Source organism: Arvicola amphibius, chromosome 1 (genome assembly GCF_903992535.2).
Source record: "Arvicola amphibius chromosome 1, mArvAmp1.2, whole genome shotgun sequence".
Classification (NCBI taxonomy): domain Eukaryota; kingdom Metazoa; phylum Chordata; class Mammalia; order Rodentia; family Cricetidae; genus Arvicola; species Arvicola amphibius.
The window spans coordinates 92,806,325-92,833,974 of NC_052047.1; the positions used below are offsets into that span (position 1 = coordinate 92,806,325).

The 27,650-nt window shown below is 39.1% G+C and overlaps 1 protein-coding gene across 1 annotated transcript; it reads right to left on the minus strand.

The window, feature by feature from the left end:
- Positions 1-566: 566 nt before the first annotated feature.
- On the minus strand, positions 567-27,629 carry Erlec1 (endoplasmic reticulum lectin 1). The gene is made up of 14 exons (XM_038316889.1): positions 27,291-27,629; positions 16,070-16,174; positions 14,771-14,851; positions 14,174-14,251; positions 13,992-14,055; positions 13,327-13,358; positions 11,414-11,637; positions 11,193-11,322; positions 9,173-9,334; positions 8,459-8,518; positions 6,626-6,750; positions 4,008-4,085; positions 3,739-3,814; positions 567-809 (listed from the first exon to the last, which is right to left on the minus strand). The coding sequence occupies exons 1-14, from the start codon at positions 27,450-27,452 to the stop codon at positions 738-740; spliced, it is 1,449 nt and encodes a 482-aa protein (XP_038172817.1). The 5' UTR covers positions 27,453-27,629; the 3' UTR covers positions 567-737.
- Between the last annotated feature and the right edge of the window lie 21 nt (positions 27,630-27,650).

Here is a 27,650-nt window from a genome sequence, read left to right on the forward strand (position 1 = left end):
TTATAATATACAGCAGGCAGGTACAACAGAGAGCCAGCACAGTGAGTTTTAGAATGAGCCATTCTAATTTAGGGAAGATATCAACCATCAGCACTAGACACATACACTGGTAATAAACTCACAAGAAGAAAGAATCATAAAAGTTAAGGAAGAGGAGCAACCTGTCATAAGAAAAGAGTTTCTTGAGATAATAGTGGTGTCGGGTCATCTGTGAGGCTCTACTCTGTTCCCACTTCGAGTTCAGTACCTGACATAGAGCAGCTGCCACCGAAAAATTTGCTGATAGGCTTTCAGGCACTAGAATTTTACACATTTTACATAGCCTCTCATATAAACACTCTCCTAGCAACTTCTCTTGTCATTATCTTTACTTCATTAGCGCATTATATATGCTGTCATTTATACAATAAGTATATTATTTAAAAGTACTTCAACAAGTACAAGATTATGACACTGAATCGGATAGACTCTTAATTGCTTGGATCAGATCTTGAAATCACATTATCCAAGCAAAGTCAAAACGAAATCGGTTCATATAACACCAAAATAAATGAAGTGAGACAGCGTCTGCCTTACAAGTTTATCAGTAACCTCTTATATACACATGTATTTCACAGCATGGTTGCCAGTCCTTCCATGTGATACCACAGACAGGGTCCAATGGTGAGACTCTACAATGAGACATGGTCAGGAGGAAGTGATGACTTTCAATCACTTTGCTTTCCTTCAATTTTAATTTAGTTTGGGAGAGAAAGAAGTCCATTTTCATCAGCTGTATCCAGGATTTTACAGATTACTGGAGATTCAACCTGAAGAACAAAAGCAATGACATTAGAAACTAACATATCTTCTCCTCAATGAATATATTTGCTAACTGTACAAGTTCTTGATTTGAATAAACCACCCAACATTTTCCCTACAAATTAGGCTTTTTTTTTTGAGATAGGGTTATGCTAGCCTTGAACACTTGGTAATCTTGAGTGTTGGGTTATAGACAGGTCCCATGATGCCTGGCATTAATAAAGATAACTGCAAAACTATTTTAATCATTCATATAAAATATGAGATAGGTAAAGAAAATATTTTTTTATTTCTAAGTAAATATGCCAGTGGAGACAAGGTAGAAAGGATGGAAAATGTATGGAGTTTGTATTCAAGAGTTTACCTGATTAGAACAGAAAAACATTATGGCAAAATAACCAGCTCTATTTAAAAGACAGAGAAAACACTAACTTAAAGATGAGTCAGCTGTCATGATAACTGAAAAAACAAAACAAAACCCAAACACATACCAGGAAAAACAGTAGACAACATGGGACCAGAGAAAATTTAAGTAGAGAAAAGGAATCCTAAGAATTGAATGGAATAGTAAGAGATGGTAAGAGTTTCACAGATGGCTCAGCCACAGAGCGGGCATGAAAAGCAATGCTGGTGAAACTGGTGCCAGGCGGCAGAAACGACCGTGTTCACACACAGGGTAGGCTGGCGGAGAAGTGTAATCGAAGGAAGTTTCTGAGATTCTCAAACAATTTCCAATTAATATGTTTAATAAGAATTTTAGGCCGGGCAGTGGTGGCGCACAATCCCAGCACTCGGGAGGCAGAGACAGACGTATCTTTGTGAGTTTGAGGACAGCCTGGGCTACAGACTTAGTTCCAGTACAACCAAGGCAACACATAGAAACCCTTTTTCTAGAAACAAAAACCAAAACAAATAAATAAATAAGAATTTCAGAAACAGAAGAAAAAAAGGAATAGGGCAGAAAAAAGATCTTTGAGGAGATAATGGCCAAAATTTTTCTAAAATTTGTATGAACCCACAAGTCCTAGAAGCTATATATACAGTTCAGAGGACAAGAACAGAAAATAGGACACTTAGAACATAACCAAAGTTAGTATTATAGAATCTTTAGAAAAAAAAATCTAAGAGGGTGTTTCCATGACTCTGAGGTAGCAAAAACTTCTTAGGACACACACACACACACACACACACACACACACGCACGCACACGCACACACACACACACACCAGTACCCATAAAAGAAACAAACAAAAAAAACTGAGCATAACAGAATAGTTTTGTTTATAAGAACACATTTTAAAAGGTGAATCTGCCACAGAGTATGAAGAAGGTGTGTACATTACAAAGAGCATGCATCTAAAATATTTTTGAACTCCTAGAATCAAGCCATGAAAAGATATGTAACAACTGCAAACTGGGTAAGAGACTGATAGCGATTCTATTCCTTCACCAGCAGTCGGGCTCCTCTTAACTCTGGTTTTGCCGTGGACCCCGTCTGGCTGCCTAGGCCATCTGCAGCAAGAGACCTCCAGACTCAACTCCTCACCGCTCTGGCTGCTCAGTAAGAAGCTCATTCCTTCATGTCTCTTTGTGATTTTCTACTAACTCCTTTCTCTTGGCCTGTTGGCTACTGATCCTGAGCTGTCTCTTCTGTACTTAGACTTGAGCTTTACCTGTTTCTGCTACCGCAATAATTTATTTATCTCGAATTTCATTTATGCATACAATGTATTTTGATCAAATGCCCTTCCTTTTAAGTCTTGGTACAGATAAAAACAGTACTGAAGAAAGTCTTCTTAACCATTTGAATATGTATCAGAATAACTTTTTCTTTATTAAAGTCTGGTTAGATGTAAGGCTTCACAAAAGTATATGAACGTCAATAACGACATAAAAAGGTGTTCAGTACCATTCTTTGTATGAGGAATGTAAGCTAAACCCGCTACAATGACTATCAAAGAAGACTAGAAATAAAGCTAGTGAGGAGAGGGAGTAACTAGACTCTCATGCACTGTAGGTAGATTAAAATGGCACTAGCATTTTGGTGAATCAATTGGTAGAATGTATCTCACATGACTTAGAAATTCCACTCACAGGTATTTATCAATAATGAATGAAAACACATAACCAGAGAAAGACTTGTGAAAATAGTTCATAGCAGCCTTATACATCATAACAAAAAAACAAAAGAAAAGAAAAACAAATCAAATGTCCATCTGCAGAAGAATTGATTAAGCATGTGCAGTATAGTGTAAGAAGAATGTAATCTGGCAATGCTAAGAGAATGAAGTACTGACATATTCAACACAACTGAGTGTGAAAAGCCAGGCACACACAGGATCTCCAATCATGTGGAATCCCGAATGAAGTACACCTAATCTATAGTATCAGAAACTAGAAAGAGGTATCCTTTGGCGACGGGGTATGAGAGAATTTCCTGTTGTGATGGACCTTATTTTAGGTGATAGTTACAAGGCTATTTAAAATGGTTAAATATCATCAAACTCAGCATTTAAGATCTGTGCTTTGAGACATGATCTCATGTGTGCTAAGCTGCCTTGACCTCCTTATGTAGTTGATGATAGGAACAACTTATTGTCTTGCCTCCACCTCTTAAACGCTAGGATTAGATGGATTTTTTTACGCCTAGTTGGTTTTATACGGTGCTAGGAATTGAACACAGGACTTCATGCATGATAGGCAAACACTCTATCAACTGAGTAGATCTTTGTGCATTTTATGTAAATTATACCTCAAAAGAAAAACATGTCTATTAAATGCCTTTGTAGATTTAACACAAAAAAGTCAAGTGTGTTCAAATTTTAAATATTTTCACTTAGTGGTACTGGGATTGAATCTAGGACCGCCCACACTCTTAGACAAGTGCTCTCCCACTTAGTCCCTAATGAACTCTTGATGATTTTCATTTTACTTACCCCAAGAATATACTGGCAGGAGTGAGGCTCGAGCATATACACAGTGACAGCATGAGGAGAATCGGATTCTTTACACCTAAAATACAGAGCACTTTAAGGTACTGCCTATGTCATAAAAAATAGTACTTTGTTATCTTATTAAGGTATTAAAAATATTTAAATGGACCCAGAATAATTTAACTTAAATAACACAATTGAATAATTATTTAGTTATTACATCTTATTGTAAAACTTCTGTCAATGAAAAGTAGATAAAAGGATCAACTTACTTTAGCTTCACAGTCACCTGTCTGGGTTTGTCAGTTATGTCACAGATATCTCCATTTCCATAAAAATGTGACACCATCCTGAGTTGGAGAAACGCACAAGTTTATTACAGCCATAGCTGTAATGGGCAGGTAAGAAGGTTATACCACAGAGTCAGATTCTATATTGAAAATACAAATTAAAGAAACTTTGCACTGTCTTTCTTAATGCTGTCCATATTATATATGGGTCAGATTCAATATGGTGGCTCAAATACTTCTAATACCAGCCCTCAGGAGGATAAGGGTGCAGGACGGCTGTGAGCCTGAGGTCAGCAGGGCTAACAGTAAGATCCTATCTCAACCAAGCACCCAGAAAAACAAACAAACAAAGTAACACAGTTTTAAAGTAATACTTTTTTTTAAGTTTTATTTATTATGTATACAGTGTTCTGTCTGCATGCATGCCCACAAACCAGAAGAGGGCACCAGATCTCATTACAGATGGCTGTGAGCCACCATGTGTATGCTGGGATTTAACTCAGGACCTCTGGAAGAACAGCCAGTGCTCTCAACCACTGAGCCACCTCTCCAGCCCAGTAATACAGTTTTAAAGTTAGCCATTTTCCCAGCCCAGTATATTATTTACTGAGTGAAGCAATTATTCCTTTCTGTTTTCCATCAAGCTAATCCCATTAAACACTATTATGTATATGGGACAAAAAAGCAAGCCTCTGCCAAAGTATAACTTTCAAAGTGAGTAAAATTCAAAGAAAAGCTTTAAGTTTTTTAGCCACACTATTCTAGGCTCCAATGTTGAACACATGATGCTAAAAGCTATATTTTTTTTCAGAAAACATAAGCCTAAAATAATGTCTAGCACACTCAACTCTTAAATATCTCTATTTGAATTTTCCTAAATTTGAGTCTGATCAGCCTGAAAAGTTGGCGTATTTTGAAGGTAATTTCTCAATATTACCTCTTCCAGGAAGAAACAGTATTTAACATTTGAAAATGAACAAGAATTAATCTTTTAAATTCATTGGATAAGGGACTACAAGAAAAGATGAAGTTAGTTATTCCTGGGTAGTAAAGTTAACTTACTTCTGGTAGTAATAAAACATACCCACATAGCACAAAAGGTATGTGAACCGTACCTCGGAAAAACTAAGCAACAAGGGGGCAATAATAAAATATATTTAACAAGTTAAAAACTTACAAACACAAATGCTTTAGAAGAGCCTTAGTTCTAATTGAATCAAATAATTATTTGAAGTGCGAGGTAGCTCAGCACTAGAGCACTTGCCTAGCAGGGATGCTGGTTAAACATGAAGGCCTGGGTTCAATTTCTATCACTATACAAAAGAATAAAACTGGGGCTGGAGAGATGGCTCAGTGGCTGAAAGCATTCATTGTTCTCCCAGAGGATCTGGCTCAATTCCTAGCATCCATGTGGCAGCTCACAAACGCCTGTGACTCCAGTTCCAAGGAATCTGACCCCTTCTTCTGGCCTCTGTGGGCGCAATGTATGCATATGGTGCACACACACATACATGCAGGCAAACACCCATACACACAAAATAAAAACAAATACATCTTAAATATCCAACAAAACCACACAAAAAGAATTAAGTCATTGTCATTAACACCACTGCCAATCTTTATTTTTTTTTAAACGTTTTAAAAAAGACTTATGTATTTTATGTATGAGTTCTCTATCTGCATGTATACCTTCATGCCAGAAGAGGACATCAGATCCCACTATAGATGGTTGGGAGCCACCATGTGGTTATTGGGAACTGAACTCAGAACCTCTGGAGCAGCCAGTGTTCTTAACCACTGAGCCATCTCTCCAGCCCCTTTGAAGTTTTTTGATTGTTTGTTTTTGCTTATTTTTAGTATTTATTTATGTATGTATTTGGGTGTTTTGTCTGCATGTGCATCTGCACACCTGAAGAGGGCATCAGATCCCATGGGACTAGTGAGTCTCCATGTGGGTGCACAGCCACTGTTTTTAACCCGAGGCACCTCTCCAGCCCTATCTCTCACTGTGGAAGGCAGCACGCAGGTTAGTGAATGTTACTACTAGGCTAGGTTATTTTACTTAAATGTCCTCATGACCTTATTGGGATATACTATTAGACAAGGCTTACAAATTATATAATATGCACAAAATATCACTACTGAAGATCCAAGCAGAATTTGAAGCCAGGCTGCCTGACTCCGAGACTGTGAGTTGGTATTTTATTTTTGGAGACAAGGTCTCTCTACATAGCCCTGGCTGGAAATCAAACTGTGCAGCATGACGTGCAGCTCATCACTGTGATCCTGATCCTGGGGTGTTCCTTTCCCCAAAGGACAGGGATCTAAAGGCTGTCCCCTAAAATAACACTGATCTAAAATCGAAAATGTTACCTGTGTGTTTAATTTTTTTTTTTTTTGAGAGAGAGAGAGTCTTTCCACATAGCACTTACTGTCCTGGAACTCATGCTGTAGACCAGGCTGGCCTCATACTCACAGAGATCCGCTTACCTCTACCTCCCATGTGATGAGATTAAAGACATTCAGCACCTTGCCCTGCTCTGTATATTCAAAATTTTAATTTATCAATATTTTTAGTATTAAAGGCAAATAGTCTTTACCTGACTGTCTGGGTGCCGTCATCGTGAAGATGATATGCTCTAGCCGTGTTTCTCTTAGCCCATTCAACATGCTCTTCTTGGTTCCATGTCCCCACAACCACAGAGGTTTTCCCATTGTCCTTGTCCTAGCATTTAGAAAAATACTAAATTTTAAAATTACATTCCCCTTTCTATGTGTGAGCATGTGAGTAGGTGTGCTCAGGGTATCAGGCTTGACATCGGGTTCCTTCACCAGATGAGCGGCTGTCTGAGACTGATGGTGTTTGTGGTAATGCACATTGACAGGAACAAAGAAAGACGACTATAAATAAGCCCAGTCCCCATCTTCATCCATTCACTGGATAATGATGCGATGATGTCAGTCAAACTCAGGAAACAAATTGAAATGATCTTTATTCTGTTTCTCTGAATAATGTCATTTCTAGTTAGCCTAGCTCCAGATGGAGCAACTTGTTAATCAGTACTGTTTCCCTTTCCTATCTCTCTGTTGTATCGATTCCTTCCTGGGGATGTTTTTCTTTAGCTCCTTCTTTTAAAAATTATTTATCATCATTGTGTGTGTGCAGGGTATATATATAACTGAAGGCACATGCGTTTGCAGTGCTGTGGAGGTAGGAGAGAACAACTCTTGGAAGCTGGTTCTTTCCTTCCACCACAGGATCTGGGGCTCAAACTCCATCTTCAGACTTCCGCAGCAAGTTCTGTCATGTGCTGAACCATTTTGCCAGACCCTTTCTCTTTGGATTGTTCTCTAATACGTTTACTGCCAATACCTCAACCAAAAATTTAATTGATCATACCGATTTTATACAATCACGTACATACTACTATGCTATTTTGAGAGAGTGACACCAAACCAGGACCTGTGCATATGGGACAGTGCTTTACAACCAAGCTACAGCCCTAGCACTACTACTGTGGTTCTCAACTCTATCTCTGCTTGCCTTGAATCCATCCCCGCAAAACATGTGTTGTAAACCTAATTCCTAGAATTACAATGTGGGGAAGTAGAACCTAAGGGAGGATATGTAAGTCTTTAGTACTGTATCTTTATAAGAGGTTGTTAAAGCTCCCATCCTTTCTACCCTAAAAAAATCAATGTATTCATTAATTGTATGTGTATGGGTATCTTGCCTACATGTATGCCTGTGCACCACATTCATGCCTGAAGCCCATGTGACCAGAACAGGATGTTGGATTTTCTGGGACTAGTTACAGATGACTGTAAGTGACCATGTGGTGCTGGGAATCGAACCCTTTGGAAGAGCAGTTATTGCTCTTAATCACCAAATCATCTTTATAGCTCCCAATCACTCTCAGTCTTTCTTCCTCTTGGTTTGTGTCATTAGACAAAGCAGCCAGAAGGCCCTTGTCAGATGGTAGACACTTTGACTTTTAACCTCTAGAAATGTAAAATCTACTTTCTTTTCATTTTAAGTTATCCAGTTTGAATAACAAGGATGACCCTAAGTGGGATGCATGGATCACCCTAGGAAGGGGAAAGAGTTGAGATTTCCTGGGTACACTTGGGGGCAGGAAGGGTGGCAGTAGAAGGGAGGGAATAGGGGATAAGAACATGAAGGAATGGGATGATTGAGCTGGGGGAGGAATTAAAGCCATGCACCACCACCCCCTGGCTGCGCAATATGTTCTTAACTGCTGAGCCAAATCACCAGTCTGTCACAGACTTTAAAGACTTTAATCCAAGGCTGCTGATGCAGTTCAATTTAAGAGCACTTGATATATCCACGAGGCCCTGGGTTTGAGCACTGCAAAACAAATAAACAACCTAGATCTATTCAGGGGTAGAACAACATAAATGCTATTCTATACCTCATGATATTGATGTACATGTTTGCCATAGCAGAATTCATATTTCCACCAACCAACACCCTAAAGGAAAGAAACAGAAGAAGTTATTCAGAGAGAAGGAAGACTGCTGTAACAATACCACTTGACAGTGGGAAAATACATAATTTTTATAAAATCAATAGTAAAACAAAACGTGACAGCCTGGTCCACACAGTGAGTTTCAGGCCATCCAGGGTTATATGTTGAGTCCTTGTCTCCAAAATTACAGAAAAAAAATCAACAATAAAAATTCACTAAAAGAAAAACAAAGATAAATATAAAGAATTAACTCTTTCAGAAGACACCTAAGACAAAATTTTCACCTTTGAGTGTATTTACACTGGCTTTAACAGCAAGAAACAAAACATTACCTTTTAAGCTTAGGTCAAGTTTGAATTGTGGCTGTTGCATAACTAAAATGTGAGAAAGAAATCACTGATGTCCATCTAAGAATCAACTCATACATGACGATCATAGGAGGTCAAGCTTTAATAAATAAAGAGAATATAATGGGTGTGGATTAGATTGTAGATATGTGGGGGATGGGACTACAGAAAGAAAATATCCATTGGAGATGGCAGGATCCAGTATTTCTCTGTAGACACTTTTGTTCAGTTCTTCCAATGACTATGGTTAGGTAACTGCCACACACAAGGTTGTAAGATAAATATTTAAGCTATAGTTTCACTTTCTTACCCCATGAAAGCAGTAAGAACCACTAAGGAACTCCTTTATGAGCTGGTCATCTGTCAGCTTGGATATATGGGTTGTTCCAACGGTGAGCACTGGCTGAGAGCCAACAGCGATAGGTTTGTGGATGGCTGGAAATCTCTCTTCTTTTGTAGATGGCAATTCTTCCTAAAATTAACCAGATGTGTTTATGAGTTTTCATGACATGTTTTCCAGTTACAGCTGGTTATTACTTTAACATTTAACAGAAATTTTTCCACTTAATTTTAAGGTTTTAAGAAAGTGGACTTTGTGACAATAGAGAAGAGTCAAGACAAATGTTATTTTCAGCCTCAAGTAGCAAGTATGACAATCCTCTGGCACACATAGGGAAAATTTCCACTTCTTGTCTGCTTCTTGTCTTCCTTTTGGTAAGCACTTCGATACTTAACTAAGTTTTCCATCCTTACATCTAATTTTGTAGAAGTCATTAAGGGTAAAGCTAAGGTAACAAGCAGGGTGAAAAAGAGTTGGTTGGGAATGAATGGAATCAGCAGTTACAACTACTCAAATGTAGCTGAATCTGGTTGTTGCTCTGGAGGAACTTGTAATTTACTATAGTAAATCCAAAGTAATAAGGGCACCCAGAACTAAAGACTCATAAAGGAAGGGGCAGATGAAGCTGACTTTGACAAAGAACTGCAATGTGGAGATCTTACCAAGAGAACATTGTTGAGCCAGCCAAGAAACATGGAAAATTTGTGATGTGACTTAAGTATATGCTCTGTGTTTGTGTGCATATATGCACAAGGATTTGAAGAAAAGACTCATCAGGGGAATATGTAGGGCTGTAATATTTAAAACTAAAGAGATCAAGTATTTTTTTATGCTGGAAAACTATAGCTAAGAGGTCTGGATGTTGTCTTGTAGGTACTGAGCAAAGGTACTTGCAGAGAGAGGGAGAAGGAAGGAGAGAGGGAGACGGAGAGAGGAAGAGAGACAGAGAGAGAGAGAGAGAGAGAGTGTGCGCGAGCGAGCGCGACGTGCCACTTAGGCTACCCAAGGCTACAAAGTGAGATCATGCCTCAAAAAACAAACAAAACAACTTAGGTTTCTTTTTTGGGTGTCAACTGGATAGTGAATGGTTTGTTTTGTACACTGTGACTAATTCTTGCTGTAGCACAGTACTGTTAAAAGCAGTGGGAAAATGAGAGGCGCAATGGAACATGATTTTAATCCTTGCACACGGGAGGCAGAGGCAGGTGGATCTCTGAGTTCGAGCCACTATGGTCTACACACTGAGTTCCAAAATAGCCAGGGTTATAGAAACACCTCGTCTCAAAATTAAAAACAAAACAAAACAAACAAACAAAACCAGTGCGGAAAATGATGAGTACGCTCTAATTGAAGAAACATGTGGCCGTGCCCGACAGACAGATGAGGAGGGAAGGCAGTGTATCAGCCGGAAGTACACAGAGGTGCTTATAGGAGAACAACAGGCTGAAGTGTAAAATGCTAAGAGCTGGAGCTAGGGTGGCTTTTTTTTAAAGCTTAATTGGAACAACTACTTAGAAATTTAATAGGATGTTAAACTTAGAAAATATTATGTGTGAGACTGGAGAGACAGATCAGCAATTAAAACACCTGCTACTCTTGCAGAGGACCTGGGTTTGGTTTCCAGAACTCACATGGCAGCTTACAATTATAACTGCAGTTTCCAGGGGATCAGACTCTCTTCTGGCCTCCATAGGTACCAGGTACACACATTGCACAAGTATATACACGTAGGCATTCACATATATGCATACAAATAAAATAAATCTACATAAATTTTTAGAAATTATGTAATTGTATGAGATTGTTACAATTTCTGAAAAGTATAATTGTTAAAAGTGCAAGAAAAAGAATTGAAATTATTCAAATAATTAGAATTAAAAATTTGAAGCCAATAAAATAAATTGCCATTATTATGCTACAGAAATAACACATTGATACAGGTTCTGAAACATGGAAAAGGAAGCACTGAGAATCTAGTTAACCCTCATACCTCTTTATTTCTCCTAAACGGCACCCTTAGTATCTCTTCTTGCTGCTCCAACTGTCTTAGTGTGAGGGGTTTAAAGGGAGATCCTGGCAGTGATTGGCAGAATATATCATTCACAGGAGAGGCTCTGAACCTATTCAGAAGGAAAAAAAGCATTAAGGCTAAACGTGAATGCTTTAAAGCGCATGTGCGCTATATGTTTAGAATACTGATGAACATCGTACCTGTATTTAGGATGACTGCACAGGAGTGGTGTCAAAATGACAACTTCATATTCACAAGTGGTAACTTCAGCTACTGAGAGGATTTCATGCTTCGATTCAGGATGGCATATGTACATCACAGTGCTCGATCTGGGTCGGTTCTGTTTCAGACTACAAGGTGTACCATTGCCCATTCCCACAGGATAGTATGGTGTCATCTGACCTTCAATATTTTTAGTAGGGATCTTAAAAAATGTAAGCAGATTTTTTTAATTAGAAATTTGAGGTAGGTTTGAGGATGGGGGAAGTATTTATTCTGAAAGAAAACTACACTTTATTTGTAAACAGAAGATGAAAAGTCTGTTACTTTCTGTTTAAGTCAGCCCTAATGTTCTTATTCTTAAGTTTGTAAGCAGATGTGTATTTAGGGATAGTATAATACAGAACAAAGTATTTGATCGCTAAAATTAAAATATTGAGTTAATGTACATTTAAATGTAAGAGTAACAAACACAGGATTATATGAGTTATTGTCCAAGAGTGTTTTAAAGAGCATAAACTAAACCTAACAAAACTATTTACTATACTGGGCTGCCTTAGCTCTTTCTGCTCTAACCTCATAGAGAATGTTTGCTTCATTGTAATTTAGTTTCTACAAGTTTGTAAGGCTGATTGTGCCAAGTACGCGCAAATCAGTAACAAGGACGAAAAGAAAGAAAGCAGAGGCATTCTTGAATGTACAGGAATTGCTCTTTACACAATACTACTCGAGTTCATCATTGATGGACATATATGAAAGTACCTCCAACATGTCTATGCATGGCAGCTTGCACTGCACCAGAGATAAAAGATAGTTCCTACTCTTAGCCTCTATTTTTAAAGCCCATATAGGCAGGTAGCTTGCTATTTACACATGCAATTTATCTGTTACATTCATAGGAGGAGAGGAACAAGCACTGAAATGTTCTTATTCCCATTGTCTGTAATGCTACATAGAAAGCACGAATGCTATGCACTAAAGCGATGGATTGGTATCACAGCGTTTCACAGACAAGTAATTAATATTATTATTCTTTCAGTAGTGAAGATTGAGTTTAGGGTGTTGTACATGCTAGACAGTGTTCTATTAGTGGGCTACAACTTCACTCTTCCTTGTTAATTTTTTGACATTACTTTTATGTATTTGCATACATGTGCACATGTGCTCTCTGTGTGTGTGGAAGTCAGAGAACAACTTTCAGGATCTAGTTCTCTCCTACCATGTGGAAGGCAGTTAGGCCAGGAAGTCCTTGAATTTGTGATTCTCCTGTCTCAGTCTCCCAAGAAGCTGGGATGACAGCCCTGTGTCAGCAGGATCAACTGACAGTTTATTTAGGTATTATTTTAAAAGTAGATAGAAGGATTACAGCATTATTTATTTTCTGAGACAGGGTCTCACTTGTGTATATAGCCAAGATGGCCTAGAACTAGGTATGTAGAGTAGGCTCACAGAGATTTGTCTGCTTCTGCCTCCTGAATGCTGGAATTAAAGGTTACAACTTCATCATCATGCTCAGTTGGCAATTATAGGCGGAGACTGCTTGCTCATTTCCCAACTGATCAGACCCAAATAATCACACAGAAACCATATTAATTACAACACTGCTTGGCCTATTAGTTCAGGCTTCTTATTAACTAACTCTTACATCTTAAATTAACCCATTTCTATTCGTCTGTGTATCGCTACAAGACTGTGGCCTACTACTAGTAGGCATCCTTCTCCTTTGGCAGCTACATGGTGTCTCTCTGACTCTGCCACAGAAAAACCAGCTGTCATAAACTGTGAAGTTTATTTGATTCACTTCTTTGAGGCATTATACCAAGAACATATGTCTAGCTTTTGTCACTTAAGTCATACTTAACAACGTAGTATGAAAAGCTAACACATCACTTGCCTCATTTAACTTTTCTTTCTCTTCTTCTAGTTCTGTGGAAGCAATACAAGAAAAAGGTAAACATACAAAATAAACATCACATCTACATGATTATCAGCTTTAACTTAACCTTAAATTTCTTTCTAAAGAAGACAAAACAAAACAAGGTTTTTATCTCTCTGCTTTTTTAGGTGGGAGTTGCTGGGTACTGGAGCCAGGTTCTCATGTGCTAGGTGTTTGAACTCCCTCTTCTCAGGCCTGCCCTTCTATTTGAAAGTTAGTGTTTGCAAAGTGAGTGTCTATGAAAGACCCAAGTATGATTCCTGGGAATGACAAGGAGAAAGGAGAACAGTCCCCAGCAGTTCTCCTCTGACTCTTCCGTGCATGCAGTGACACATGTATATACATGCAAGAAAACGCTGTAATAATAACACTGCATACAAAAGATAATATCCAAGAAAATTTCTTTTTGCCCATCTTTCTTTTTCTTTTTTGGAGTCATTTCATATTGCCTAAGTAGGCCTTCCTATGTAAAGAGAATGGCCTTGAATCCCTGATCCTACTGCTTCTACCACCAAAATGCTAGACTCACAGTCCTGTACCACTATGCCTGGATTTAAACTTCAATTAGAACTTAAATGTTAAACCAAAACCCAGTAGTACTATCACCACTTTTAGAGACTGACCTTTTTCAGACAGCGGATTCTTAGCCAACATATTCCCAAGATAGTATTCATGAATATTTACTTTCTACAAAGTACAAAAAAATTCAGTAAGTATTTTACATAATATTTCTTTAGCTACAACTTAAAAACTATCAATATCATTATGAATTTATTTCATATTTTATATTTCAAGGAAAACATACTTGGCCAGTTTCTTTTTCTTCATGGTACTGTCGAATATGTTTCCCATGACATACTTCATAAGTCCAGTAAGACTCAATCTAAGAAAGACATACGTTTTTAAATACACAAAAGTCATATAATCAATTGAATTTTACTTGAAATTTTTAGCAGCTGAGCAGATTCTCCCTCAAATCTGGAATAAATTTTTATGAAGTGACACTTATAATCATGCCACACAAAATGGCAAAACTTCTGAAGTGTATTTGGATTCTAATAATTGGCTCTGTATGAAAATTATGTGGCTGAAATAGAGCTATAATGTGTCTGCATGTGTAATAACTATCTGGCTTCTTTTCTACATAGCTTAAAAATAGCAATTAGTATTTTATGATTCTATCATGTAAGAAAGCTTGCCTTCGAACTAAAAACATCCAAAGTATTCTAGTGCCTGACACTTTGATATCAGTGTACTAGTTACTGCACGTATAAGAATTTAAATGAAGATTATACTAGCAAGCAGCAAGATTTGCACCTAACTTAAAATGTAACATACCATAATATAGCAGGATGAAAAGCCATTTTAAGGATCTACTTTCAAACGTACATAAAATACGTACTCTGTAGGAGCAACTGCTCTGTTTAAATAGTGGTTCCAAAAGCTCTCTTGGATTGGGGCCTTTGTAATCCTTTTCTTCTTCCTAAAACAAACTGGAGTTTAACATACATTTTTTTTGAAATGTCATTCAACTCTGCTGTTTGGTTATTAATTCATTGGTTAAATCACAAATGCTTGGAAATAAAAGAGAAAATAAGTCAACATCTTTAATAAGATCCTATGGTATGTCACTTCTTTCAAATGAACTGAAGTATAAAATATGAAGCCATAGAATAATCTTCCATAGTATTCATTCTTTTTTTAAAAAAAGGTTTTTAATTTTAAGTTTTCTAGACAATCTTTGTAAACTTATTTCAGAATTTTTGATTGCCTATATCCCCCCAGAATTCTAACTATGGAAGTTTTAGAATGGTTCTGTCGTGGAAAGGTGTTTTCAGTTTCCTACATATTTTAATACTTCAGGCTTGAACCACTGCTGTGGCTGTGTGGGTATATTTTGTTTCTAAGGGTTTTAGAGCAGTGTGGAACAGCTGCCTTGCACAGATTTCAACTGAACAAAACTTAAGAAAAGCACTGACTTTACTGTTCCACTTTACAGACCATGAGAAACGGCTAAAATTCATTGAGTGGGGGAACTGAGTTTCAAGTCTGCCCAGGGACCCACAGCTAACTGTAGCCTATACCTCAGCCTCCTGGCTCCTAGGCTGCTGTCCTTTCCATTTTACCATGCTGCCTCTCCTGTTTCATCTTGAAAGAAGTCATTGCCTTGAAGGATGGATAAGAGGCAGTTAGGGCATTTTAGGAGAGAGAAAAGGGCATGAGCTAAGGTAGTGAGAAAGCATACGGTACCTAGAGAATTATTTATTACAAGAAATTCATTATGAAAACACTATGTTTACATTAAAATATTATATTGTGCTTAAAAACCATCATTTGTATAAAGGAAAACAAATACAGAGTTAGCTTTTTATTCAAAACATTAATAACTAATCCCCTCCATTTTTTGTAATTTTAGACAAGGTCTCGCAATGTAGGACAGGCTAACTTTAAACTCATGACAATCCTTTTGCCTCAGCCTCCTGCATGTTGAGATTATAGGTTTGAACCATCACAACTAGCTGGCTGTTAATTTTTCCAAAATGAATCCCCAAATCAAAGAAAACAGAATAAGGGATTAATATATTTATGCTATAAGGTTATTGAGAATCTTGTTACTCCATTTTAAGGTACATGACTATAGGGTTGTAAAATACATATAATTGGTGAAAGGAATCAGCAATGTATGTATAAAAAAACATACCTCATCCCCACTCGTCACAAGAGGAAGTATACATTTGTATTTTTCTTTATCTGGAGTTGTCATGATGACATAATTATCTTCTTTATACAAAACTCCAGTTGTAGGCTAGAAACAGAATAAAAATGTACATTTTTTTTTCAGTTAAAGTGCACTACATTGAATAAATTCAATACTAGTTAGAACAAAGGTTCCTCAAATCAATTTATTTTTTCAATGGAAGATTTGTTTTGTTGTTGTATTCATTTTTAAAGACAGGGTTTCTCTGTGTTAATAGCCCTGGAACTAGCCAGGCAAAACAGTATACACATTTTTAAAAAATATTTATTTATTATGTATACAATATTCTGTCTGTATGTCTGCAGGCCAGAAGAGGGCACCAGACCTCATTACAGATGGTTGTGAGCCACCATGTGGTTGCTGGGAATTGAACTCACTTTGGAAGAGCAGGCAGTGCTCTTAACCACTGAGCCATCTCTCCAGCCCTAGTATTCACATTTTTAAATGTTAAAGTGGAGATAAACTGAATCCTGTTGTTCAACGTAAGAGGAAAAACAAAGTTTGGGATATAAAGAAAAACTAGTAATGTAATTGGATGAAGTTAAAATTCTAATTATTAAGCATTATGAAGCTGCACTGTAAGATACACCTTTAAGCCTAGCACTTCAGAAGCAGATGCAGGTGGATTGTTTTAAGTTCAAGGCTATCCTGCTTTAGTGTCCTCTGCGGGTTCCAGTGCACCCGAGCCTGGGACCTCCCAGGCAGTAGACTGGAACCAGAAACCTTTTTAGGTCCAACTCCAACCCAGGGACTCTGCAGGAGGAAATCCAGACCAGGATTTACAGATACAGGTCAAAGCCAGTAACCTAGGCCAAAGTTGTCCCGAGGCAAGGAACTCCACCTTGGGCAACAAATTACACAGAGTGGAACTGAAGGAGACTCCTAGACAGAGAGAGCCAGAGGAAATAAGCTCAACCAGGAGGAGAAGCCAGGAGCAAATCCAGGCCTGAAACACTGGCAGATCAGGATTGAGCCAGCAGTCAGCAATCTCCACCAGACAGGTCCAACTCCAAGACAGGGATTCTGCAGGAGGGGATCCAGACCAGAATTTACAGAAACAGATCAAAGCCAGCAGCCTAGGCCAAAGTTGCCCTGAGACAAGGAACTCCACCTTGGGCAACAAATTGCACAGGAGTGGAACTGAATGAGACACCTAGGACAGAGAGAGCCTGAGGAAACAAGTTCTACCAGGAGTAGAAGCCAGGAGCAAATCCAGTCCTGGGAGCCAACCCAGTCCCGGAACACTGGTGGATCAGGACTGAGTCAGAGACCAGAAACAGAGTCAGCAATCTCCACCACAACAGGTCCAATTCCAAGCCAGAGACTTCTGCAGGAGGAGATCTAGACCAGGATTTACAGAAACAGATCAAAGCCAGCAGCCCAGGCCAAAGCAGGCCTGAGACAGCAAACTCCAAGGGAGCAGAGCAAAGCACAGGAGCACTGAGCTATCTCCAGGAACAGGAGTAAGCAACGGGGTAACTAGAACTGTGACACAGACTGTACCACGAGGAACAACCATCTCAGCTTTGGATTCACTGGCACCTAGAAGATCATCCAACAGAATCTCAGACAGCCCCAACCACACCTATTAGAGGAAAAGATGAGTAGAAAAGGTAAGATCACACGCTACACCACAGAGAGCAACGCAATACCAGTAAAACCTAAAGACCCTACAAAAGCAAGACCTGAACAACCAAATATAGATGAACCAGAAGAAAATGATCTAAAAAATAACCTCAAGAGAATGTTTGAAATTCTTAAAGATGAAATGAGAAATTCCCTTAAAGAAATGGAGGAGAAAACAAACAAAAAATTGGAAGATATCAGCAAATCACTTAAAGAAAACCAAGAAAATTAAATCAAACATATAAAAGAAACTATCCAGGACTTGAAAACTGAAATAGAAATAATAGAGAAAACAGAAGCCAAAGAAATCATGAGAAAAAGATCAGGAACCACAAACACAAGCATGAACAGCAGAATACAAGAAATGGAAGAGAGAATCTAAAGCGCTGAAGATACAATAGAGGAAATAGACTCATCAGTTAAAGAAAATTAAATCTAACAAAAGCTTAACCCAAAATATCCATGAAATATGGAACACCATAAAAAGGCCAAATCTTAGAATAATAGGTATAGAAGAAGGAAAAGAAGTTCAACTCAAAGGCACAGGAAATTTATTTAACAAAATCATAGTAGAAAACTTTCCCTACCTGAAGAAGATATGTCTATGAAGATACAAGAAACTTACAGAACACCAAATAGACTGGATCCAAAAATATTCCTCTCTCCACATAATAATCAAAACACTACACATACAGAGTAAAGAAAGAATATTAAGAGCTACAAAGGAAAAAGGCCAAGTAACATATAAAGGTAGACCTATGAGAATTACACCTGACTTCTTATTGGAGACAATGAAAGCCAGAAGGTCATGGTCAAGATTATGCAGACATTAAGAGACCACGGATGCCAGCCCATACTACTATACCCAGCAAAACTGTCAATCACCATAGAAGGACAAAACAAGATATTCCATGATAAATCTAGATTTCATCTATACCTAGCCACAAACCCAGCCCTATACAAAATACTAGAAGGAAAACTCCAACCCAAGGAAGATGGCTACACCAACAAAAACACAGACAATTGATGATCTCATGACAGGAAATTCCAAAGAAGAAAAAATGTACAGGTTAACATCACCAATGATGAAAACTAAATTAACAGGAGATAGCAACCCCTGGTCATTAATATCCCTTAATGTAAATGGACTCAACTCACCTATAAAAAGGCACAGACTAACGGACTGGATTCGAAAACAAAATCAATCCTTCTTCTGCATACAAGGAATGCATCTCAACCTCAAAGACGGACATCGTCTCAGAGTAAAGGGTTGGGAAAAAATATACCAATCAAATGGACCTAAGAAACAAGTGGGTGTAGCTATCCTAATATCTAATAAAATAGACTTCAAGCTAAAATCAGTCAAAAGAAAATCATTTCATACCAGTCACAGGAAAAATCCATCAGGAGGAAATTTTTATACTGAACATCTATACCCCAAATACAAGGGCACCCTCATATGTCAAAGAAACACTTCTAAAGCTTAAATCATATAACCCCACACACTAATAGTGGGAGACTTCAACACTCCCCTCTCACCACTGGACAGGTCAAGCAGACAAAATATGAACAGAGAAATAAGAGAACAAACAGATGTGATGACTCCATAACCATAATTCCACAGCCATAAATGGCTAACACAACAATGATTTGTGGGGACGTGATCTGTTTCAGCAATGGAATACTTAGATTAACATTCCCCCAATCTTAGAAACAAGCCATATATTAACATATTTTTCTGGGTAAAATATTACAAGATATTTCAAAGAACAGTCACTGACCATTCAGGTTGTGCACGAACAGGTCACAACAGCTGCTGCTATTTCACAGGCACCAACAGTTCTACCTTTAAAATGGCTGACACACAAACTTGTATAGGTTGTGCATTAGTCTTAACAGAGAAATTGAAGGCTTTAGAACAGCTGGTTATGCAGGAGCAGCTAAATGCCCAGCATACTGAAGAATTAACTAGCCCTTGAAATTCTCCTATATTTGTTGTTAAAAAGAACTCTGGATCTCCACATTGGAGCACTGGACTGAGCTCCCAAGGTCCAAATGAGGAGCAGAAAAAGAAAGAACATGAGCAAGGAAGTCAGGGCGGCGAGGGGTGCACCCACCCACTGTGACGGTGGGGCCGATCTAATGGGAACTCACCAAGGCCAGCTGGACAGGGTCTGATGGAGCATGTGATCAAACCGGACTCTCTGAATGTGGCTTACATGGAGGGCTGACTGAGAAGCCAAGGACAATGGCACTGGGTTTTGATTCTACTCCATGTACTGGCTTTGTGGGAATCTAGTCTGTTTGGATGCTCACCTTCCTAGACCTGGATGGAGTGGGGAGGACCTTGGATTTCCCACAGGGCAGGGAACCCTGACTGCTCTTTGGACTGGAGAGAGAGGGAAAGGGGGAATGGGGGGAGGGGGAGGGAAATGGGAAAATTTGTAATAATAGTAATAATAATAATAATAATAATAAAGAAAAAAGCAAACCACACACAAAAAATGAACTCTGGAAAAAGGAGAATGGTAACAGATTTAAGAGCTGTTAATAAGGTGACTCAGTTCCAAATAAATTAGACCTAAACATAAATCCAGCTACACTGAACCTCATAGAAAAGAAACTGGGAAGTAGCCTTGAATCCACTGGCACAGGAGACCAATTCCTGAATATGGCATTGGTCGTTCAGACACTGAAATTGACAGTTAATAAATGGAACCTCCTGAAACTGAGAAGCTTCTTCTGTAAGGCAAAAGACACAGTCAGCAAGACAAACGGCAGCCTACAGAATGGACAAAAATCTTCACTAACCCCACGTCAGAGGGCTGATCTCCAAAATATACAAAGAACTCAAGAAACTAGACATTAAAATATCGAATAATCCAATTAAAAATGGGGTACAGATCTAAAGAGAGTATTATCAACAGAGGAATCTCAAATGGCTAAAAGTCACTTTAGGAACTGCTCAACATCCTCAGCCATCAGGAAAATGCAAATCACAACTCTGAAATACACTTTACACCTGTCAGAATGGTTAAGATCAAGAACATCAATGACAGCTTGTGCTCAAGAGGATTGGAGTAAGGGGGGGGGTACTTCTCCATTGCTGGTGGGGGTTCGAACTTGTACAGCCACTTTGGAAATCAGTATGGTGGCTTCTCAGAAAACCGGGAATCAGTCTACCTCAAGACCCAGCAATACCACTCTTGGGCATATATCCAAAGGATGCACATTCATACCACAAGGACATTTGCTCAGCTATGTTTATAACAGTGTTATTTGTAATAGCCAGAACCTAGAAGCAACCTAGGTATCTCTTAACCTAAGAATGGATAAAGGAAATGTGGTACATTTACACAATGGAGTACTACTCATCAGCAAAAAACCAATGACATCTTGCAATCTGCAGGAAAATAGATGGAACTTGAAAAAAACATCCTGAGTGGGGTAACCCAGACGCAGAAAGAGCAAGCATGGTATGTACTCACGTAGAAGTGGATATTAGAAATGAAGCAAGATAACCCAGTCTACAATCCATAACCTAAAGAAGCACGAAACAAGGAAGACCCTAAGACAGACATATATGGATCCTCCCACTTCCCCTGGGAAGGGGAAGTAGACAAGATCTCTTTACTAAAGTGGTAATTGTAGGGGATAAGGGAGGGTGGTAGGGGGTGGGGAGAGGCCAAATATGAGGGGTTAGGAAAGTAGAGTTGTGGGAAGGGACAGAGAGGGAGAGCAAGGAAAGAGATACCTTGAAAGAGGGAGCCATAATTGGGTTAGGGAAAAAAGCAGGCACTAGGGAAATTCCAGGAATCACAGGATGACCCACATCTAAGAATGTGAGCAATGGTGGAGAGGTGCCTGACTGCCTGCCCTTCCCCTGTAATCGATCTATGGCTGTTCATCATAGAACCCTTCATCCTATAACTGATGGAAGCAGATGCAGAGATCCATAGCTAAGCACTGGGTTGGATTCCTGGAGCTTCCAGCCATAGAGGCAGGAACAATATTAACAAGCAAATGGGCCAAGACCATGTTGGGGAAACCCACAGAAACAGCTAACAGTTTCTGTCATATAAGGTCATATAGATTACTAATTCTAGAAAAAGGTTCATCTACCTTTCTGTGTATGAATTCGAACTTGCGTCTCTCTATCAGTTTTCTGCAGTGAACCATGAGAACACCTAAACAGTGACCTTTGAAGGTCTCACAAAGGAGAATGGGGGCCTCACAACAACTCCTCCATACTATGATTAAACACCACCACACTGAAAAATATCACCTAAAGGTCGGTTTAGACTACAAACTGTCCAGGACAATTTTGAGGTGGCTAGCTGAGATGATCCAGCCTCACAGACTACCTTTAGCCAGGACTGAGACTTTTCCCATTATGCTGAGGACTGAACAAAAATGATACAGCTACCTCGCCCAGGACTCTGACAATTAACCCCACATTTTTCTTTTCAGGATTCCATAAAATATCATGGCCCCCCAGACAGCAGGATGTACATTAAGAATACAAATGCCCAAATTCCCAATAGGGTGGTGGTGGTTGGTTTTTGGTTGTTCAACGGGCTATGGATATTTATCATTTTTTAGGGGAGTTAGTTACAAGTTTTTATTGGTTTACATTGAGGAGTAAAGCGAAACAATAGAGATAGAGTCCAGAGTTCTTGTTTTGTAAAAAGGGGATACAGATATGATAAGATAAAAGGATAGATTATTGAACCCACTTTAAAAGAAATATTACTTAATTTTAAATATTTTACATGGATTGGACTTTTGTATATTGTATACAAATTTGTATATTGAAACAAATTTGATATTAATCTTGTTGGAAACACACTGTACATACAATTCTCTAGTCTTGTTCAAAGTATTTGTAACCTATGCAGCTCATTTAACAACGTAATGCAAATTTCTAGTTCTGAAAGTTAATTATATCAACTGTTTAGGACAATAAGGGAACTTGAGCAAGTAATTAGTAATAAATCATTAGCACTAGTACAATTAAACTTGTAGTCATGTTAGGTATGTTCTCAAGGTCACACTGAGATATATTTTAAATAGACAGGGTGTCTTCAATCACTTCAGAGGTTTACAGAATATGGCATTTTAAATGTTTTAATAACATGGGTTTTTTTTTTTCTTTTTAACCATGAGACATGTCTGCTCCTGGTAACACCAATGTACTTCAGAGAAGATAATGGACATCAATGAAACTCCACATGGAGTTTATGGCAAAAATAAGCCACTGGGAAGAAATTGCCCTGCCTCAACTGCTGGCAGTATGCTGTCCTAATTGACAAGGACACAAAAGAGAGTGACTGCCAAACCACTGTCGAGATAGGCTTCTTCAGAATATCCTGCGTCACAGCATAGTCTGTTCAATGTTCTAGGCCTGTAGGCTGACGCATGGATGCCCCCAATGTCGCAGAGGAAACTACGGGTGACTGTCCAGGCAGTCAGCTGTTTCTGCCATTCCTCAGTTTTTTTGGAAGTCGTTTGCTGCATTTTCCTGCTTACTCGTTTTAATATTTCCTTTTTCAGATCTTGAGGGAGTTGAAGACTTTATAGTTATAGTTTTCCTTGTTACCAGACTCAGAAAAGAAACTCACCGAAGAGGTGTAAAGTGTAAAAGGTTGAGAGACATTAAAAAATAATTTGACAATGCAAATCTAGAATAGAAAGTGAATTAAGTACAACCTTTGGCCTCATCAATATAGGAAAAGATATGGAGTATTTTCTCTGAATTTGTCAAATGCAAATGAACTAGACATGTTGATGTATTTATTGCCATGTATATATTGTATATAGTTATTGGACTCACTGCATAGTTTTTTCTTATATTAGTATAGTCTTCCCTTTTATTTTAGACAATAAAGGGGCATGATAGTGACAGTATTTGTGTTTTAATAAGTAAAGTTTGCCCGATGATCAAAAGGCAAAGCAGCCATCTTGTCATACAGGCCAGACAGTGGAGGCACACACCTTTAATCCCAGCAGTCACACTAGTTAGCCACAGAGGCTGGATGGTGATCGTGCATGCCTTTAATCCCAGCACTAGACAGGAATATCAGATTGGAGGAGACCGGTCTCACGTTCAGTCTCAGTCTGAGGATTCCTAGAGGCAGGTTCACCCATTTCTGTCTGAGGTTAGAGTCAGAGGCAGGCCGCTTTGCTTTTCTGATCTTCAGTTTGAAACCCAGGATCTGTCTCTGTTTTATTTTTTCCCCAGGGTCTCTTTCTGCAGCCCTAGTTATTGTGGAACTTGCTCTACAGACCTGGCTGGCCTTGAACTCAGAGATCTTCCTGTCTTTGCCTCCTAAATTGTTGCCAAATCATGCCATGATACTACATGTTGGTCTTGCCTGAACTCACTGTGCAGGCTAGGGTACCTTTGAACTCAGCAATCCTCCTGCCTCAGCCTCCTGAGTGTTGGGATTATAGGGTTATGCTACCATCCTTCCTCTTAAGAGTCCTGATGCTAGACTGAGTGAATCCACAGACACAGAAGTTGACTATATGAACATGTAGCATGTAGAACCAAGTATCTTCTTGTAATTACTTTGCATTTATTAATTCATTCATCCTCCAATGAAGCATTACACTCATTTTTACAGAAAAGGACTCTGGGGTCAGAGCTTAAACAATTTGTCCAACAGTAAATCTAGCTACCTGGAGCAGACCTCAGAGATAACAAGAAGGTTGGCTCCATAGGTATGTGCTTGTTACTGACTTAACATATTTGAGTCAACCTTTATTAATATATATTCTAAAGATTGCTATATATAGCCAGGTGGTGGTGGCGCATGCCTTTAATCCCAGCACTCGGGAGGCAGAGGCAGGCGGATCTCTGAGTTCGAGGCCAGCCTGGTCTACAAGAGCTAGTTCCAGGACAGGCTCTAGAAACCCTGTCTCGAAAAACCAAAAAAAAAAAAAAGAAAAAAAATATATATAGGCCAAGGACACATAAACAAGGCCATTATAGGTGAAAAGGTAATCAAATATTTGAAGCTTAAGTGTTGTGGGGACAAACTGTTTTTACCTTCTGGAATCAGGTTCTCAAGCTAGCTTCAAACTTGCTATATAGACAAGGAACTAAGCTAGCCTTGAACTTCTGATCCTTTTGTCTCTATCAAATATTGGGATTAGGGGAGTGTGCCATTATATCCTGATGAAAGATAATTATTTTTAGTTTATCCAAAGACTTCATTTATTTATTTATTCAAGGAAGGATCTAACTGCATAGCCCTGTTTGGCCCAGAACTTGCTATGCAGACCATGTTGGCCTCAAACTTAAGAGATCTGCCCACCTCTGCCTCCAGAGTACTGGAATCAAAGGTTATGAACCACCACTTTCTTACTAGTTTTCAATACAGTGGATGCAACAGAAAAAACTTTGCTGGACCAGTGAGTAACTTCTAAGGATCATGAGCTATAATTTAGTTTTTAACCAGTATAATTTTAATCATCTTTATCTAGAGATATTTTAGAAGTATAAATTGCTAGAAAAGTCAGTTATGGTAGTGCATGCCTATAATCTGATCCCAGGTCTGGGGAAGCTAAGGCATAGGATATCCTCAAGACATAGGCCAATGAGACCCTGCCTCAACAACAGGAAAAAAAAGCAATTAAGGCTCAAGAAAAAAAAAAAAACTGAGATATTTTAACTCAGTGTCTGCCAATTCTGGATGTTAGGCAAAAGGCTTTATCTTAGCTCACACAGCTGCTGACTTATTTACAATTGTCCAACCAACTGACCCACAAAAATAACCAGCAACTATGTGAAGAGGGCAGTTATTTTAATTAAATAAATCATGGAAGGGAAGTGTTAAGATTACAGAACTATTTAAAACTTTCAAAGATCAACTATTAAAAACTTACTTTTGTACAAAGATAAGGCTCTTTCCCAACTCAGAGAAAGTATCTAGATTTTTCTCAAAATAATTCATACTAAACAAAAAGAAAAGTAAATAAACAAATAGCCTAAAACTCCCAAGTTTTCAAGTATGGCCACCTTAGATTTTGCCAACATCTCCTCAGGCCTGTAATATTTTATACAAGTGTATAGACTGTATATATACGGGAGATCAGTGAAAATAAAAATAAAATGAAATTATCAGTAGATAATGGCATTAACACAAAATAGTCCTGACTTTCCAGAGAAATGCTTACTTAAATTCAAGAATATGGTTAGAATGTAACAGAAAGGTAGAGAAAAAATGGAGTATAAAATACAGCATAAGTAAAACCCAAGGTAAATAGAAAGCGATGTGGTGATGGTAATAACATAACTTAGTAATTTTGTGGTGCTTTGCTACTGACCTAAACTTTTGGTGCCTAACTTGGTACATACTGTCTTGGCATCATAGGAATTGGAATGTAATTAAAAAACAAAACAGAAAACCTTTGCTTTTGCTAGGATTTCAATATGAGATAAATGAGACTATGGTATTGCTAAGAGCACAATTCAAAAAAGATTTTATTGTTCTCTTTAAATATGTGTATGTGTGTAGTTATACACATGCGTGCGGTGGACAGATGAATGAGAGCACTGCATCCCTTGGAGATGTGAGAGATCGCATTTGGGGGCTGGGAATGAAACCTGGATCCTCTGGAAAAGCAGGAAGTGTGTGTAACTGCTGAGCTATCTTTTCAGGCCTCAAAATCACCTTTTAAGATAAATTCTCTGCAGTAGCTCTATATGGATAAGACTTTTCAACACTATACTCTCTCAAACAGAATTTTCACTCTCGTGAGATTATTTATACATAAAACTATGCATATAATTCCGCACCGTATAAAATCTCACATTCAAGGGCTGGAGAGATGGCGCAGCAATTAAGAAGGGGCATTACTCCTCGTAGAGAACTGAGTGTAGTTCCCAGGACCAGCAACTACCGGCTCAGGTCGCTTGTACTCAAGTGCACAGAATCCCTTTCACACCAATACACCATCGATTAATAATAAGAGATAGTAAGATCCCTTTAAAAAAAATTTCACTTTCTAGGGTTTTAAAGAGCAGTTGGAATACATGAAATAGAGACATCTAAGGTTTCTGCACGGCCAGTCGTATTCCAATACAAGTTCCAAGCCAAACAGTCTCTCGAATGCCTTCGATGGGAAAACATCCACAGACGCTTGTTTCTAAGTGTGTATTGGTGAGAAAGAAAGAACCAGAGATGGGGCTCATGTCTGCTGGAGGGCTGTGTGGGTAGCTGGTATGGTCGTAATTCTATTCTAGACTTCCTCGACAGGGGGGCTGTTGGCAGCCAGGTCTCCTGCAAAGGAATTTAAAGGAGGGAGGGGAAGTGATCGCTTGGATCTCCTAGTTCTTAGAATGGAGGGCACAATCCCACACAGTGTGCTGAATGAATCAATGAATTATAACCGAACGGGACACTTCGGCTTGGGGAAGATTTAAAAAAAAAAAAAAAAAGACCTGGAAGGGAAAGCTAGGAAACCTGAGGACTGGGCTGAATGCTTCGTGCCGGAAAGAGGGGAGGTGGCTGCGGCTAGCGAGGGCACTGACCAGAGAGAACTCGGTGCCGGGCCAGTTGACGCGGAAGGGGATGTCGTCGCTGAGCCGGGGCAGAGCCCGGCCACCACCGGACGCCTCCAGGAGACCGCACAGGACCAGCAACAGCGGCCCTCCGGGGACCAGGCTACGCACGCCGCCGCCTCCTTCCTCCATCCTCCGTCGCCGCGTCCTCCAGCCGCCGTCACAACCTCCTCTACCCTTGGAGAACAGGTGGAGGAGGAGGAGAAGGAGGCGGCGGCGGGACCACAAAGCGTCCTCGGGGTAGGAGACCCAACCGCCGCCACGTCTCCTTCCGGAGAGCTAGGCAACGCCGCCTCCGCCCCCACAAGGGCCTAGGGCCACCGCTTCCGG